Source organism: Hippopotamus amphibius, chromosome 4 (assembly GCF_030028045.1).
Source record: "Hippopotamus amphibius kiboko isolate mHipAmp2 chromosome 4, mHipAmp2.hap2, whole genome shotgun sequence".
In the NCBI taxonomy this organism is placed as follows: domain Eukaryota; kingdom Metazoa; phylum Chordata; class Mammalia; order Artiodactyla; family Hippopotamidae; genus Hippopotamus; species Hippopotamus amphibius.
Window position 1 is genome coordinate 98,511,808 of NC_080189.1, and position 19,022 is coordinate 98,530,829.

The window sequence follows — 19,022 nt, forward strand, 5'->3', positions numbered from 1 at the left end:
CACCACAATAAGTCATACAATGACTTGCCAGATGTTTTTTTTATCCCCACACCTTTCTCCTCATCCCAGGAGCTAGGGCACTGCGCAGTCACCCGCTCCAGGGCAGTAGCGGGGTGGGGATGCCGCAGCAGAAAAGAACACAGTGCCCAAGTCTCTGCTTAATTGTCGTGTTCTGGAAGCCTCTGCCCTTGGGGACTGGAGAGGAAACTGGGCATGACAAAACATTGTGCTTACATTTATGAGACTAAGCTCCGCCCTTTTGGACTAAAAACCACTTTCCACAACTCAAACGAGGTGCAGTAGAGAAGTGATGACTGCTTTCCTCCTCCAAGCCTTTGTTTGCTCTCCTCTCTCTACTTAGACCACCTTTTACCACTGTCTTTCTCCTGGAAAAGACGGCTCCTCTGTGGATGAGCTCGACATGAGCTCCTCCCAGGTGGCTTACCCTCAGCAGGGTGACTCACAGGGTTCCAGAGTAACTGACACACAATTCATTCTACCAAGTCAGCACTAGGATAGACATACCATGGTTTTATACCCATCTCCCCCTTCCACTCCCATCGATGTGAGCTCCTAGAGAACAGGACTATGTCCTTTATCTTTGCACCCTCGGTGCACACCTGCTCTACCTGCTGTACCCAAGCCTGTCCCAAAGACATACAAGGGTGTCACAGAGCCACCACACGTGCAAATCATCTATTAAAATATTCCAACCATTGCTTCTCGGCCTTTTGGCTAAGATCAAGTGTAAAATATTCCAACCAACCATTCTCCTATCTTGTATATGTGTTTCACATATTGTAGGATTAAACAGAGATACAACATATCTCACTACCTTACTACTTGGGGTAAGGAGAGCCTTTTCTAAAACCAAGTGAGGGACTTACCCAGTGGTCCAGTGTGAGACTCCGGACTCCCAATGCAAGGGGCCCGGGTTAGATCCCTGGTGGGAAACTAGAGCCTGCATGCATGCTGCAACTAAGAGTTCACATGCCACAACTAAGACGTCCTCCTACTGCAACTAAAATATCCCACGTGCCACAACTAAAATAACCCGCATGTCACAACTAAAATATCCCACATGCCACAACTAAAATATCCCACATGCCGCAACTAAAATATCCCACAAGCCACAACTAAGACCTAGCACAGCCAAAACAGACAGATAGATACATAGATATAGATATTTTTTATATAAATAAATAAAACCAAGTAAGACTTCAAAGAAAACTACAACTAAATGAGTCTCACCAGGGAACTCTACTCAACACTCTGTAATGGTCTATCTGGGAAAAGAATCTAAAAATGAGTGGATGTATGGATATGTATAACTGATTCACTGTGCTGTACACCTGAAACTAACACAGCATTGTAAATCAATTATACCCCAGTAAAAATTTTTTTAAAAACAAAAATAAATAAAATAAAATATAATAAAAAAATAAACAATGCTCATCACCACAGCTAAAAGACTCCATACCATTTAGGGATCACACGCTATTACATTTTTATCTGACCCAAATATCTCAGGAAGTTCAGTAGTAACTACTGAACACTTAAGAAGAGTATAAATAAAAAGTATATGACATGGATACACGTGTGATTTCCTAACTGGTAAAATGAGACTATATTATAAAGGTGGTTTTCAAACCATCTTCCATGCCAGGCACTGTTCTAGATACTGTGGACACAACATAGAACAAGAGAGCCATTTTTTCTGATCTCACAAGATTTCTGTGCCAGCAGGAAATCCTTTCACTATCAGACCCCAAACTTCATGTGATGGAGTCCCGTGGCTGAAATATTAAGACAGTTTTCCGCAGGAACTTCCTTTTTTCCCTTACACCTTTGTTCCCGTTCGAGAAGCTGTAACAAACAAGTAAGCCAATAAATTAACAAGATCATTTTAGAGTAATAACTCTTAAAAATTAAATAAAGCAGTGATGCTAGAGTAACTCTGGAGTGGGCTGGGGACAAAGGTCTTTCTGAGGGAGAAACGAATGATAAGGAGCTGTTAGAGAGCCAAGGGGCAGGTTCTACACAGCCCCAAGCCGGGAAGGAGATGCGAGCATTCAAGGAACAGAGAGAAGGTCCTTGAGGGTGGGCTGTACTGAGTAAGCAGTGGGCAAGGAGATTGATGGGGCAGGAGGCGGCCAGATCACATGGGCCAGATCTTGCCACGATGGAAGGCATTTGTATTTAACTCCAAGTTATGAAAGACCACTGGGAGACATGATCTGTTGTATGGTTGTAAAAGCGCATTCTGAGAGTGCGTGGAGAACTGGATGGTGCGAAGTGGAAGCACAGAGAGGAGTTGAGAAGAGATGAGGGTGGCTCCGGACACAGGCTGCAGCCGGGACATATGTGGTGGCTACCTGTGGAGTGACCTCAACACTGCTGCCAGGTGGCAGGAGAAAGACAATCAGCAGAGATCCTGGCTCTGGGCTCCCCTCCACCTATTCAACCAAGGAGGCCCCTCTCGAGCTGTTGTACCTGGCAAGCATCCATGACAGAAATAAATTACACGGGGGGGCTCTCTGGTGAAAGACATTAGTAGGGACTTCCCTGGTGGCGCAGTGGTGAAGACTCCGTGCCCCCAAAGCAGGGGGCGTGGGTTCATGACCCTTGCTCAGGGAACTAGATTGCACGTGCTGCAACTAAGAGTTTGCATGCCACAACTAAGGAGCCAGTGAGCCACACCTAAGGAGCCCACCTGCTGCAACTAAGACCCAGCACAACCTAATTAAAAGTAATTGATTAATTAAAAAAAAGACGTTAGTAAACCACTGCCTCCAATGGTCTACAAGGTCTGTTCTAGCTCACGAATGCTAGGATTCCAATTTTTCCAGCCTTCTTACCCAGGAAGCTCCATCAAACATAAGCAAGAGGAATTTGGACCTTCTGCCTGGATGATCAATCCTTCTGGCACTTGCCCGCCATTCAGTGTGGCTGGGCTTCTTGCAGGTGACAGAGGTGACTCTGGGAGCCACAGTCCCCTCAAGTGTGCTGCCTGCACACCCCCTCCTGAAGAGCTGTGCCTAGGGGCTGACCTGCCTGATCTACCAATACGTAAGCCTATAGGATGGCACTTAGGGACAGGAAAGACCGAGTGCAAAGTATGGTGTCTGCTTCCATTTTAGGCAGAGTTTGAAACCACAAGTAGAGTGGGAAAAATACCAGAATAAAAGCAGGATTCCTGACCCAGGAACTCAGCTCTGCCCACTAGCAAGCAACTCCATTCTGGTCACATGCCTCAACTTCCGGAGCATTGGTTTCTATATCTACCAAACTATGGGTTTGGGCCAGATAATTTTCTAGGCTGTTTTTCACCTACAAAATTCTGTGATTCAGTCTTTCATTTATTCATCTCACCTTTTAAGCACCTAGAATGGGCCAGGTGTTATCTATCTTCATTTTTTTTGCTGCTTTTTATAATATGTTGTAATATTACATTGTAACTAATCTACTTTTTGGCTTGAAGTAACATTTCCCAACAGTAACCAAAAAAAAGGGAAAAAAAAAAACTGATCATACTACATTACTACTACTATTCTAGAAAAACTAGTCATACTTTGAGTTTTAACTCAAACTTAAAAAATTGGACTTTCCTGGGGAAGTGCCACATGCTGCAGAGCAAATGAGCCCATGAGCCATAACTACTGAGCCCACATGCCACAACTACTGAAGCCGAGAGCCTGTGCTCCACAACAACAGAAGCCACCACAATGAGAAGCCCGCACACCACAATGAAGAGTAGTCCCCACTTGCCACAACAGAAAGCCCAGGTGCAGCAATGAAGACCCAATGCAGCCAATAAATAAATAAATAAATAAATAAATAAATAAATAAATAAATAAATTCACAATTAAAAACAAAAAGGAATCCACCTGCCAGTGCATGGGAAACAGGTTCGAACCTGGTCCAGGAAGATCCCACATGCCGCAGAGCAACTAAGCCTGTGCGCCACGACTGAGCCTGTGCTCTAGAGCCCGCGAGCCAGAACTATTGAGCCTATGCACTACAACTACTGAAGCCCGTGTGCCTAGAGCCGTGCTCTGCAACAAGAGAAGCCACCGCAATAAGAAGCCCGCACATCGCAATGAAGAGTAGCCCCTGCTCTCCACAACTAGAGAAAGCCCGCGTGCAGCTACAAAGACCCAATGTAGCCTATAAATTAAAATTAATTAATTTTTTTTTAAAAAGGAGTGGTGGTGAGAGAAGGGTATTAACTTTATTTTTTATTTAATATTTGTTTTTAAATGGTTTCACTTCTTACACAGAACATGTCTATTCTGTGCATGAGAGAGGTACCATCTGACCAAAGTTGGTTATCACCTCCTCTTGGAAGCCTCCCACTATTCCTAAATGGAGCAAGACACCCATCCTCTCCTTCCCAAGTATCTTGTGTATCTCTGCATCATAGCACTCATCACATCCAACTGCATTTGTGGCTCCCTTGTCCATCCCACCCATTGTGCTAAATTTCTTGCAGGGTGGGAATGAAAACTTAGGATACATACTATGGTTGATATATAGAATGCTTTAATACAAATTCACTGGTGGATTGATCGAAGACGATAACCCCCGACTCAATACCCTGCCTCAGAGACTGGCAAACCTTTTCTGTAAAGGGTCAGATCATATTTTAGGCTTTGTTGACCATACGGTCTCTGTCACAACAACTCTACTGCACCACTGTGTTGGGAAAGTAGCCACAGACAATATGCAAAGGAATGGGCATGGCTGTGTTCCATGAAAACTTTACGTATAGATACTGAAACTTCAATTTCATATCATTTTTATGTGTCACAAAGTTTTCTTCTTTCAATTTCCCCAGTGATTTAAAACTGTAAAAATCACTCCAAGCTCACAAGTGGCATAAGAAGAACCAACAGACCAGATATGGCCCACGGGCCATGGTTCAGGACCTTGCCGTCCCTGAAAGGCGTGGCTAGCAGTCCTTGGTTACTAAAGAAACGCTGCTGAAAGGGTCCCCGTTATTCACATGTGTAACAGGCACTGAGTGATCTGTGGTACACCGTTCAACAACCATACAAACTGATGTGGTGTCAGAGTTGCATAAAGCTGAGCTGAGATAAGGGAGCACATCATCACTGCAAGTTATGAAGGTTCATTTCCGAGGAACACGGAAGCATGTTTCCTGTTGATAATACTAACAATAATTAACATTTATTGAGTACTTTTTAATGATGAAATCCTCTTCCATGAGCCTTCAATAAGGAATCCATTTAATTCTCACAACCATGCTATGAATTAGGCTCTATAGTTATCCAACTTTTTTTAAACATGAGGAAATATGAAAAAATTCCCCAAACCTAACTAAAAAGTGACAAAGGTGGGATCTCAGACCCAGGCAGTCCAACTCCAGAGCCTGCGCTCTAACCACTGAATACAGTACCTTTTAAGAAGGTGACAGAGACAGAGACAAAACTTTCCAACATTTCTCTAAAATTTCCCAAGATTGGAAGAGGGAGCTGAATGGGAAGGACGGGCAAGGAATACAACGTGAACTACACCCCTAGTTGGAAACCCTGGGATCCGGACATCTACGAAGATGCAGTCCAAACCACCAGCTCGCGAGGTAATGTGGAGGCCTAGGAGGGGCTAGTCTCCACAGCTGGACCGTTCTGAGGACTTACGTAAGCCATTTAGGTCACTAAGTCAAGTTACTGCCCATCTCACACGTCTAAAGGTGGACCAGATAGAGCGAAGACACAATAATGGTTAGTACTTATACTTAAAGAGACCAATTATTTTCTTATGAGAGTAAGGGCCAATTAATACCTGGGTGATGGAGATATGATGTATGTATATGTTCATACAGTTTAAAAAAAAAAAAGACCCGTCAAACATGCACCCCAATTTTCATAGTGGTATTAATCACAATTGCCACAATTGCCAATGGACACAACCTAAGTGTACACTGACAGGTAAACAAAGAAGATGTGGTACATGTATACAATGAATACTACTCAGCCGCAGAGAAGAACAAAATTTTGGCGTTGGCAGCAACGTGCAAGGACTTAGAGGGCATTACGCTCAGTGAAATAAGCCAGACAGAGAAGGTACTGCATGATATCATCACTTATATGCGGAACCTAAAAAAACACAACAAACTAGTGAATATACGCGAGTCAACAATTATCCGCACTCTATAAATTCTACAGCCGCAGTGTGGATAACTTTGGACTCACCCTCGTAATAAGAGAAGCAGACTCTCAGATACAGAAAACCAACTCGTGGTTGACAGTTGGGGGTAGGGAGGCAATATAGGGGTGGAGGAGTGGGAGGTATGAACTACTAGGTGTAAGACAGGCTCAAGGATGTATTATACAACACAGGGAATAGAGCCAATATTTTGTAAGAACTGGAAATGGAAAGTAACCCGTAAACATGGTATAAAACATTTTTTTAATTAAAAAATAGAAAATATGAATAAATTTTGAAAAAGACCAATCCACATAGCACAAGTTGAGCTTACTACGGCCCATTAGCTCTGCTAGCTTCAGGCAGCCCTGTAACAGTCCACTCTTCCCAGACTGGGCCAACTTTCCACAGTTGTGTGAATAGCCAGTATTTCCTGATTAACACAGCTGAGCTCAGCAGCTGGCCCTCCATGGAGGGCACGCAGCTGTGCGGCACGATACGTAGAACACCTCCCGCAGTAAGATCAATGTGTGCGTCTGGACTTCATAAAAAGTGGGCAGGATCAGAAATGGGCATAGATGTACCTATGAAGTCGACTGAGCTACCACAGGGCCCTGAAAGATTTGATTCTTCCCCTATAAGGTGGTGAGAGAACCAACTTCAAAAAATACTGCTAAATTATAGCATGCGTGGGAACCAATGAACTCGGAGAGCACCAAGTACTTCCTCTTGGTGAATGGTATGAAAGGTGCCATCCCGAACGTGGTACCATATCTTTCGGCAGGTCCCTTTGAATGCCATGAAGGTGCATAATAAATGTGTAAGAATTTTACAGAGCTCAGACACACTATAAAGTTTTCTGGCCCAACTCATTACCTGCCTTCACAGAACTGCAGTAGTCCTGGGTAAACAATGTGCTCTTCAGAATTGCAAAAAAAGAGTTTGCAGAATCCGCAGACAAGTAACAGAACATCCATAGATACCCCCAGTTGGCATGCAGATTACATGCGTGTTTCTGGGGGAAGGGTTCGCAGTATTCATCAGAGACTTAAAGGTCCTGCAAAAGCTACATCACTATATCCTCCACTGTATTCTCATACAGGACTGTTCAAGGTTTCTACCACTTACACGCACACCAGGCTGTGAGTCTTCATGTAGTTTAGTTGAAACCAATCTCTGCTTGACCAGAGGTGACTTGAGAGCGCACAGCTTTCAACCAGTCCCTCCTCAATCAAGTTCGAGATTACAAAAGAGTGTGTGTGCGTGACACTCTAATCCATTCACTTTCTCACTCTCCTAAGAAACTCAGTTTTGATCTGCTTTATCAGCCAAAGGTCTTGCTTCCTACTTGACTGAGAAAACTGAAGTTATCCGAAGAAAAGTTCTACAAATTCTCATTCTCTGTCTACCTACCTTTGGGTATTGACACTGAATTACTCTTTCTTCCCACCCGTTATTGTGGGTGAACTATTCGTGCCCCTACCTCAAACCAGTATTTCCTCTTGAGCATAAAATTCCATCCTTTTTCAAGGATATCACTCAAACAAATTTCTTTCCTCTCTTGCAAAGCATCACTTTCTCTTCTCTTTTGGATCATTTCCATTAGCATACAAACAAGCAGTTATTTCTCCCATCCTAAAACACACACACACACACACACACACACACACACATCCCTTCTCTCGTCCCCATGTCTCCATTTTCACATGTTTCCAAAGAGCCTAACCTGTGACAATGTCCAAAATTAAATTTCTGGCATTTACTGCCAAAACTACTCTCTCTCCATCTTTCTCATCTCAACTGATGGTAACTGCATCCAGTTTATCCAGTTTCTCAGGCTAAAAACTGTAGAATCACCTTGGACTCCTGTCTCTTATGCCCACATCCAATACGTCAGAGCATCTCATAACTAATTCCTAGTTATCATTCAAAGTCTACATCAGGCTCCTATACCTACTCCGGAAACTGCCTGGGATGTTTCTGAGGCAGAGCTCTCTCTTTTTCTATACATCTCCACCAGCACTTCCACTGTATATTCTAACGCTTGTGACTGTTCTCTCCTCCAATCCATGACAAATATGAACTATAGCTCAGACCCCTTCACCTCCCACAGCACTAAACACACTAGTGCATATTTAATAAGGGCTCCACAAACTTCATTCTCAGTGAATGATTTTTCTTCAAAGCTTCCAACAAAATCAGTACCACAAACAATACTTACTTATATTAGTCATGTTTCCGAAAGTGCCTGCATTTGCAAAGCTATCTGTCATGCCTCCAAAAACCAGCATCATGAGGGGAAGTCCAGCTCCGTGGATGATGGCAGCCAAGGTCCCCAGCACCATATACAACGTATCAAGCCAATTCGCATAGCGAAACTAAGAAATGAGAAAACACAGAAAGAATACAAACAATCAGCACAATTTCATGGACGGTTAGCTCTGCTTTCCAAATATATCTGAAATCTACAGTTCTCAGACTACTACTGCAACCACCTTGGTCTCATAGAAATAGCCATTTGCTTCTTTTTTTGAGTACTGACCTACTTCTTTATATTGGACTCAGTCTGTCTGTTTTTTTTTAATTGAAGTATTGTTGATTTATCAATAAAAGTTTCAGGCATACAACGATTCAATAATTGTATGGATTATAGTCTATTGAAAATTATTATAAAATATTGGCTTTATTGCCTGTGTTGTACAATATATCCTTGTAGCTCTTTTATTTTATACACAGGAGTTTGTACCCCTTAATCCCTATCCCCACCATGCACCTCCTATCTTCCCTCTCCCCACGGATAACACGCATTTAACCTCTGTATCTGTAAGTCTGTTTCTGTTCTGCTATATTGATTTGTTTTATTTTTTAGGTTCCACATGTAAGTGATAACATACAGTACTTGTCTTTCTCTGTCTGACTTATTTCACTAAGCATAATACCCTCCAGGTCCACCCATGTTGTTGCAAAGGGCAGGAGGCCATTCTTTTTTGGGGCTGAGTAGTATTCTGTGTGTGTGTGTGTGTGTGTGTGTGTGTGTGTGTGTGTGTGTGTGTGTGTGTGTGTACACCACATCTTCTTTATCCATTTATCTGTTGATGGACACTTAGGCTGCTTCCACATCTTAGCAATTGTGAATAATGCTATTAAGAACACTGGGGTGCATATCTCTTTACAAATTAGTGTCTTCCTTTTTCTTTGGATCTACACCCAAGAGTAGAATCATGTAGTAGCTCTGTTTTTAGTTTCTGAGGAACCTCTATACTGTCTTCCATAGTGGCTGCACCATTTTACAGCCATACCACCTTGAATGTGCCAGATTCCATCTACCTTCTTCTCTTACACATGAGGGTTTGATGAGAAGCACAGGACATTCTGGGAAATGGCAAAAATCTATAATGGCACCATAACAGAAATACAGTATTCATGACTCTGAGTTCCAAGAATGGAAGCCAATTTTCAGCTCAAGACTTTCAAACAAGAGAAATCTTGATTGCCAAAGGTCCCTCTGAGGACACCATGGAAGCAACATGTTTTGTGGGTTTTAAAAAGTGGCCTGGGTCAAAGATCTGCTGGCTACCAGCATTAGCATAAATGTTAAATGATGTTAATGTAATTAGGCCTCCATAGTGAGAAGGAAAAGGAGAGGAATGAGTTAGATGCGTGCTTCCCAGAGACCAGCACAGATATGCATAATGTCTTTAAGGGCAGGCAAAAGAAGGAAAGAAAAAAGAAAGAAAGGGAGGGAAGGAAAGAAAAGAGAGAGAGGGAGGGGAAGGGAGGGGAGGGGAAGGGAGGGGAGAGGAAGGGAAGGGCAGCGAAGGGAAGGGAAGGGAGGGAAGGAAGGAAGGAAGGAAGGAAGGGGGAGGGAGGAAGGAAGGCAGGCAGGCGGGCTGGCCGGCCTCTTGGGATCCAAACGATGAGAAGAGAACACAATAAGAGAAATGGGCTCTGTGACAGGCCCACTTGGGAAGCAATTAATACTTCTACTTGCACAATTCAAGGAACTAGTTTAGGACCAAAAGAAAACCAAAGGAAGCAGGACAAAAACACAAACAGGATGAAGCCAGCTGTGGGGGTTTGGGATAAACCCCAAGGCAGGTTGGATGTGTGAGATGTATATATAGTCAGCAGGTTCACAGCTTAAGGAGGAAACTGGGTTAAAAGTCTGGATTAAAGTCTAGGCAGGGAATATAAACCAAAACAAAAATTGAGATCAGGTGACATAAGAGAGGAAGAAATAAAGAGCAGAAGAGTTCTTGGTGCTAGTGAACGGCAGTCCATACGGCAGGAAAGAAAAAGTGAAGCTGAGTTATAAAATCAGCAGAAACTGAAGTTTGGTATAAGAAGAATATCTAATATACACTTAGGTGCTTGCATTTTTTATTTTTCCACCTCTTAAAAATATAATCAAAGGAACTTAAGTGAATGGCATATTTTCCATAATCTGAAAACATCCTATTTACAAATTAAAATCTTCAAGGGAGAATATGTTTTGGCCTCTTTTTCATATTTCATTGAAACAGGCAAATTTTGCCACTATTTACTTCCACGAATTAACTCAGCATGCATCCACCTCCAAAAAACAAACAAACAAAAAGAAACACACAAACAAAAAAACCCAATAAGGAGTTAGCTATAAAGTGGACAAAGTATCAAATTCTTCAGTAGAGGAGGAGAAGATGGTTGATACACAAGGATTTCCCTCACCACCACCCCCACAGGATATCTTCCCTTCAAAACTAACACTGGCTGTAACAAAAGCAAGCAGGCCATGAATATAAACACTTACCACATGGCTACTCAATAACTGAGAAAAAGTCAGAAATAAATACCCAAGTTACAACTCCTGCCTCCTAAAGAGCAGAAGGAAGGCAAAGCAAAAAAGGTATATTCCATATATATTCTTCATGCCCTGACAGCATGGTTATACAGAGTAGAGCAGACACAAAATTGAACAAATGGGTCATTCCCTCCTTTGTGGAAAAGCTTCATAGAGAACGTGAGGCTTCCTCCCAGTTCTAACAGTTTAGCAAGGGCTTCAAAGCAAGGAGGAAGGCATTCCCACCAGAAAGAACAGTAAGTTGAGGCAAAAATGTTCACGATGTGTCCACAGAAGACTGGGATCTCCCAAGTTTGGGGCACGAGGTGTAGAAGCAGGAGGAAGAAGCCAACTGACCAAGAAGTACCCTTCCCGAGACAGGGCAAACCAGAAGAGGCAAAGATCCGGGGGGAAGTGGCAGAGAAATCTCATTTGGTCCTGTTTCATGCCCATCTGGAGAGTACTATACAGAGAGTACACGGAGAAAATTCAGTTTGAGGAGTACTTTTGTGACACTAGTGTGTGTAGCAGAAGTAATGGGCGTGGACAAAATCATTCAGCAAGAAATAATGAGTGGCATTAAAAACTATTTGGAGGACTTCCCTGGTGGCGCAGTGGTTAAGAATCTGCCTGCCAATGAAGGGGACACAGGTTCGAGCCCTGGTCCGGGAAGCTCCCATGTGCTGTGGAGCAACTAAGCCCGTGTACCACAACTGCTGAGCCTATGCTCTAGAGCCTGCGAGCCACAACTACTGAGCCCATGTGCCACAACTCCCGAAGCGCTCATGCCGAGAGCCTGTGCTCCACCACAAGAGAAGCCACCGCAATAAGAAGCCCATGCACTGCAATGAAGAGTAGCCCCTGCTCTCCACAACTAGAGAAAGCCCACACAGCAACAAAGACCCAACGCAGCCAATAAATAAATAAATAAATAATTTAAAAAAAGAATCATTTGGAGAGGAAGTAATGTAGACAGCATGTTGACTGGCCTTTTGATGATCTTGGGACAAAAGCAAGAGAGAGGATGGTTACTAGAAGGGGATGTAATGTCAAGGGAGAACTATTTCATGAAGTCACATACATGTTTATAGGTAAATCAGTCAATGAGACCAGTGGTGAAAATAGAGGAAGGAAACTGAGATGGAGCAATGTCCTAGAAAATAAGAGGAATAATTATTTCGAGAATCTGGGGCGAGGGAACATCCGCGGGCACGAGAACTATTAGGAGAAACAAGATGTCCTCCGATGCCCCAAGACCCCTCATAGTTGCAGGGGGGGGGGGGGCATGGGTAGTACAGATCCTTCTACAGTGGAGGGATCCAATCTGCCATCACCTTCACCAAGTGACCACACTTGGTTATCACAGAAAAGTAGAAACCCTGACATCTGATGTTTCCAGGGGTGATGAGACATGAAGTATACAGCATCCTCTATGCAATTTCTTCCCAAAAATATTTAACATGAATGTATTGAAACCTTCAGACTTAACTTTTAGCATATAAGAAATGCAAGGCATGGAATAACAAGTTAAATGATGCCATAAGGAAGTAATAATAAAAATCACCCAGAAGGTGAAGCATTCCATAGGACAATTGGTAAAATTTTTTCAACAGGTCTACGTCATTTAAAAAGAGGAGAAACTTTGGAATTCCCTGGTGGTCCAGTGGTTAGGATTCCGCACACTCACTGCCAAGGGCCTGGGTTCGATCCCTCGTCAGGGAACTAAAATTCTATTGACTGGATCCTGTTTTGAACAAATCAACTGTAAGAGACATCTGGGGGAGCTAATTGGAAAAATGTGAATATGAACTACTAGATAATATTACAGAATTACTGTTCATTTTGTTAAATATGATCATTGTATTATGCTTTAGAAAAAAATGGTAGGAAAATTTTTAAGAGATGTAAATGCAGGTAGTTACTCATGAAACATGAAATCTTTAATTGCAGGTGAAATGTGTGGTAAAATGTTAACAATTAATAGCTATAGACAGTGGTTATGAGTATGAGTTTTATTATTTCACCTTTCTATATGTTTGAAAATTCAAAATAAAACTTTGTAAAAGGAAAATGGTTCTCCAACAGGCAAAGGTACGTCCCTTCATCTCCGGCTAGAAGGAAGGAGCCAGAAGTGAGCACAGACACAAATAAGTGTCTGAGAAGGACAATGTTGGGAGAGTTCAAAACCTCATATTTAGGGCCTCCCTGGTGGCGAAGTGGTTAAGAATTCGCCTGTCAATGCAGGGGACATGGGTTCGAGCCCTGCTCTGGGAAGATCCCACATACCGCGGAGCAACTAAGCCCGTGCACCACCACTACTGAGCCTGTGCGCCATGACTACTGAGCCCGTGTGCCACAACTACTGAAGCCTGCACGCCTAGAGCCCATGCTCCACAACAAGAGAAGCCACTGCAATGAGAAGCCATGACAAAGAGTAGCCCCCACTCACCACAACTAGAGAAAGCCCGCACGCAGCAGCAAAGACCCAAAGCAGCTAAAAATAAAATAAAAAACAAACAAAAAACCCTCATATTTATTTGTGATGTGAGGCAAGACTGTGGGAAGAAGATTTGAGGAAAGTAGTAACATAATACTGAGTAGGACAAAAGCCTCAGTGCAATGTCCCACCTCTGTCATTTACTAGGAAGGAGGCTTTGGGGAAAAAAAAAAAAAAACTTAATAACCTTCAGCTTCAGTTTCTACATTTATAAAATTAGGAAAATACTCATATACACAGAAAGCCTCACATAGTTGTTAGGAAACTAAAAATGATACTTAATAAAAGAAGCTTTTTTAGGCATAGGATATAATAATATACCTTTTTTTTTAGAAACGTAAAAGTTAATAGAACTTCTCAGGTGCTTACAGTGAGGGTGCAGGCAGACAAAAAAAAATGTAACACATAAGACAGAAGTTTAATTATAATCAGAGTCTTTTAAATACAAGGAAACTGAAAATGTTTGGTCAGATGTTGACAGGGAAGAGACAGGGGGTGGACCACAACCACACAGGAAGAAGGCTGATCAGCACTGAAAGCCAAGGGATGGACTGCGCAGGGCAAAGAAGCAGAAGGTGCCGACAGGGAGTGCTTTCGGTAATATTCAGCAGGCAAGATGGCAAACGTGATCTTACCATGGTGCCTGGCTGGAGGCGGAAGTCAGTGCATTCATTCATTCATTCATTCAACATTCAAAAGATATTTAATAAAAAAAAATTTATTAAGCACCTAAGAAGGATCAAGATTGGTGCTAGGTATTGGCAACAACGAGTAAACGTCCCATCTAAGTGTAAAAGAAAGGCATTAGACGGTCTGAAGGATGGAACTGAGGTGATTTGATGTGGCTACTATGGGTAGAATAATTTTTAGAAGAGCAAACATGGAGGAGGGGGACTAGGCAGTAGGAGAGCAGTTTGAGAGAGCCAAGTCTTGACCAGGAATGGGAGACAGAATAACTCCCCACCTCCCAAATATGTCCACATCTTAATCCCAGGAAACTGTGAACGTTTCCTCACATGGTAAAAAGGACTTGGCAAATATTAAGGATATTGAGATGGGGAAATTATCCTGGATTATCCAAGTGGGTCCAATGTCATCATAAGGGTCCTTGTAAGAGAGAGCCAGGGGATCAGGGTCCATAGTAGGAGAAATGATAAGTGAAGTAAGAGGGTGGCGTGAAGTAAGGAAGGGGCCACGAGTCCAAGAAAGCAAAAAGCCTGTAGAAGCTGAAGAAGGAATGAAACAGATTCTCTCTTAGAGCCTCCAGAAGAATCCAGCCCTGCTGGCACCTTGACTTTAGCCCAGTGACACTTTTGGCCCCAGAAATATAAGACAATACGTTTGTGTTGTTTTAAGCCACGAAGCGGTATTTTGTTCCAGCAGCAAAAGAAAATAAATACACAATGTCAAAAAAGAGGATAATGAGGAAGAACGGCCAAGCGAGAGGGATCAGAAGTGGGGGTGGAAGACACCCAGTTGAGTTTACAGCAACAGAGGGGGGAGGCCACCCAGAGGATAAACCACAGGTCTTCGTCCACAGTGTAATCCACTAAAAGTAAGGGAGGGATGAAGGAAGTGAAGAAAACGAAGGACGTGGCGCCTAGGAGGCGCGCCTAAGGTTACCAAGACAATGATGAGAGCACAGGTCAGCGAAGCAGAAGCAATCAGATGCCGAGGTCCTCAACGGAGAAGCAAAAGCGAACTAGCAATCCGTAGAGGCTATCGCTGAAAACGGACGGAAGAGATTATAATTGTGCAGAATGAAACTCAAATAAGAATGGAGTTTTGCATGAAAACAATTTGAAAATGGCCACGTGAAACTAGAGAAATGCCAACACTATCACTGACTCCTGGGATTAGGGGTCAAGCAACTCTAAATGCACAGGCAAAGATGACACAAGAAAAGAACCAAAAAACTGGGAGGAGAATGAACAGACCGTGGCAACACAGAAGCAAGCAAAAGAGGCGTGAATACGGTGGACAGTGTCAGCGGCTACTTACAGGTCAGGAGAGAACGTCCGCTGAATTCGGTGAGCGTTGGAGACAGCAGCCAAATTATCATATGTTAAGAAGGGATCTGGAAGTGAAACTTACAAATCAAAGGCAGCTCCTATTTGGGAAGCAAGCTAGAGGAGATGGCTTTAAGGAGGGTGTTAGTGAAATTAAAGACAGGTGACATGTAAATACCAATTGGAAAGACCCAGTTGAGAGGGAGAGGCTGCGAATACAGAAGAGAAAGGATAATAACAATAACGTAAGGTCCCTGAGAAGGCAGAGGATGTAGGAGCCAAAGTATAGTGTACAAGGGGGTGATTAGATTTAACCAAATGCTTCCTCTGGTATAATAGGAGGGAAGGAGGAAGCACCTGATTCAGGTACAGGTGTGTTTGCAGACTGGGAGAGTAGAGCTGTCTCGTGGCTTCCATTTGATTTCTGAAATTAAAAAAGAGGTCATCTACCAAGAGTTGGGTTTAGGGGAGAGAAGTGGGAAATCTGAGTAGAGGTTTAACATACTCAGCCAAAAGAGGAGAAGCAGGATTTCCATGTGGGATACAGCCTGTTGTGAGATTTTTCTCCAGCACCAATCAGATGTCAGGGTTCAGGCACCAAGAGAGCAGATGGCTGATTTTGCCTGGGCTGGGTGTGACAAGTGACAGGTGAAAGGAAGTTTATAGTTCAGGCAAGAGTATAGCTAAAGTGATGATCATTGCTCTAAGCTGATAAGAGAATAGACACAGGAAGGGGCTGATGGGAAACTGATGGGTCAGTGCACTCAAGATCCAAGGAAAACAGCAGACTGAAGAGAGAGGAGATGGCTGGCTGATTCAATCTGGCTGCTTCAAAATGGCACTTCGGAGGTAGAACAGTTTCGAATAACAACAAAACCCAGGATGTGAGTGTGTGCGTGGGTGGCTAGAATAAAGGGCAGGGAAAGATCACTGCGGCTGTGAAGGTCAAAGAGTGATTATCCTTATAAACAGCATAAAAGTCACCCAAGATAGTAGGAACACAAGGGGTGGAGGGGGAACGCTGAGCCAGGTAGTAAAGTCTCCAATGACTGAAGAATGACCAGGTGGCCAGAAGATAACGGCATCAACAAAGAACCCTTCAATTCCAGGCAAATAAAATTCAGCTAATCGTATACTATCATAAATGATTAAAAGCTCTGGCTCTAGGGTAAGCAGATCTCGGCAAAATTCTGGGCCTTTGCCCTTACCAGCTCTGTGACTGTGTGACTGATTACACTGCTTAAACCTCTCTGAGTCTGTTTCATCATCTGGACCATAAAAATAAACAGAAGTTCCTACATCACAGGGTCATTGTGAGGATGAAGTTAAATAATACACGTGGGTGCTTAACAGATGCCCCCTGTTCTCTATTTAGAAAAAAAAATTGTTTCAATAAGATACCTAAAGTAGAAAGGTCAGAGGTGAATCTGCAGCAAGTGTTTAATCTTTAAGGGGTGCTTTGTGTAAGAACTGCAGCCCGGCTTGTATGATTTCCATCCTAATTTCCAGTTGTCCCATTTCCTCACTTGCTTTAGATTTTATCCTACTTTTGTGTTTCTGTAAATGTTGAAACAAAGCCTGATAGAAATAAAATAAAGGACAGGAGAAAAATTTGAATCTATCCCTTACCTCTTTTTCATCATTTTCTCAAGACTGCTAAAAAGTCTTTTAGTAGAAAAAAGTTAACAGGGATGGTGTACAGAAAACAGTTAACACTGCAAGCCTGAACCTGCACTCAAGGTTAGCCCTTGGCTGGCATCTAGAACTTGGCTTTTGGGGAGAGTAACAATCACCCTGATAAAAGTGGCCAAACTATTTGTACAAACAGTGTGCTTTATGCTGAAGGTCTGCCTTCCTTCCGAGTTTGGAATTTTGGTACATGCTGTGCCTACATGATCAGCCCCCAGTCAAAAACCCTTGGGCACTGATGCTCTAATAAGCTTTCCCGACAGCATTTCACACCTGCTATCACAGCTCATTGGTGGGGGAATAAAGCTGACTCCACTGGGACAGGACACTGGGGGCTTCTCTTGGACCTCTCCCTCTTTCCTTTGCCCACTGCTGATTTTGCTTTGTATCCTCTTGCTGTAATAAATTTTAGCCACGAGTATAGCAATATGCTGAGTCCTGTGAGTCCTCCAAGTCAATCAACAAACCTGAAGTTCTTGGAAACCCCCAACACACATGAGTTTTTATCTTAGCTGGAAATTTTTATTACTCAGCAATGCCAATTAGCATCAGCGTTTTACTATTAAACGTTCTTAATATGTCCCTGTCTATATAGGTTTTATAAACAAGGTCACAGTTTCCCATGTCAACTCTTCAAGAAAAAGGCATGACGAACAGCCACACAAATCATACAGCTTTTCATCAAAAGGCTTAGAATATATTCCTTCCCTTCTATGTCATCCTGACCATCATGATTTACAACATGAATTTCCCATGTCTGAGGGTTCTTGGGAAAGTCAGTAAGTCTCACCTCACTTTCTTCATCTGTAAACTTAGAGGAATAATAGTATCTATCTCCAAAGGAGTTGCAAAGATTAAATGCGTTCATATAGAAAGTACCTGTGCAACACATGGCATAAAGAGCTATATTTATGTTAAAATCATTACCTTGCCTTCAAACTCCGGATTTTTATTCTTTTGTGGCCTGAATTATATTGATATATTACGTCTGTCAAATTTTCTAAAACATAGGACTACTTTTTAAAATTTAAGCTACTTATAAAAACGAAATTACAAAAGACAGAAATATTTTCATCTCCAAATGATAGAACTGAAATTAAATCTTGGGAATAAACCTTATTTTAACATCAAAGCTTCTGTTAATACAAGAATATAAGAATGAAATCGAAAGCAAATAAAAACTGTCAGTTGGTTATCCAGGTAGTCTTTCTGAGAATACACCAAGTGCATAGTCTCATTTCCCCAAAATTCCAAAGGGAGTAGGGATAGACCCAAAGGTGGAACTCTAGCAAGAGCAACTGTAGTGCAGGAAGATGAAGTTCTTCTCAGATAACCAGAGTCCTCAGTGTGAAAGACAACTCTTTTTTCCTGCCTATAACCATTTTTTGTTCAATTTACTAATATTCATTTTACAAGATAGACTACCCCCCCCACACACACACATTTTAGAAGTGTCTGGTGTGTTATGAGTGAATTATAAAGTATACACTACAAGACTTAATTGGTTCAGTAGTCTTCCAGGTTCTAATTGCACAGTTCACTTAAATCTGTATGCTCAGAGGGGAAAAAAAGGATCCAGGTAAAGAGAGACCATCAACCAGCTATCTTATTCCAAATCTGATTGAAGAAAAGCTTCTAAGTGGCACCGTGAAACCAGAAAAAAAAAAAATCAAGAATTAATTATATTAAGCTTTTCAAATTCCAAATGTTCAGTTATTCAGCACAGGAGAATAATGACATGTACTAAGTCATAGTAATAAAGAATCCATTCTAACTTCTGCTATATGGGTGCCTGGGACTTTCACCTCAAACCTGCCAGGATTAGAGCTCCTGGCAAGAG

At 42.4% G+C, this 19,022-nt stretch overlaps 1 protein-coding gene across 2 annotated transcripts in view; it reads right to left on the reverse strand.

Moving 5' to 3' along the window:
* Positions 1-19,022, reverse strand: part of ABCB1 (ATP binding cassette subfamily B member 1) — a 97,937-nt gene that overhangs the window by 72,037 nt on the left and 6,878 nt on the right. For both annotated transcript variants that reach the window (XM_057731519.1, XM_057731518.1), the window contains exon 4: positions 8,390-8,546. In XM_057731519.1, the coding sequence (XP_057587502.1) occupies positions 8,390-8,546 (157 nt within the window). The remainder of the gene's footprint in view (positions 1-8,389; positions 8,547-19,022) is intronic.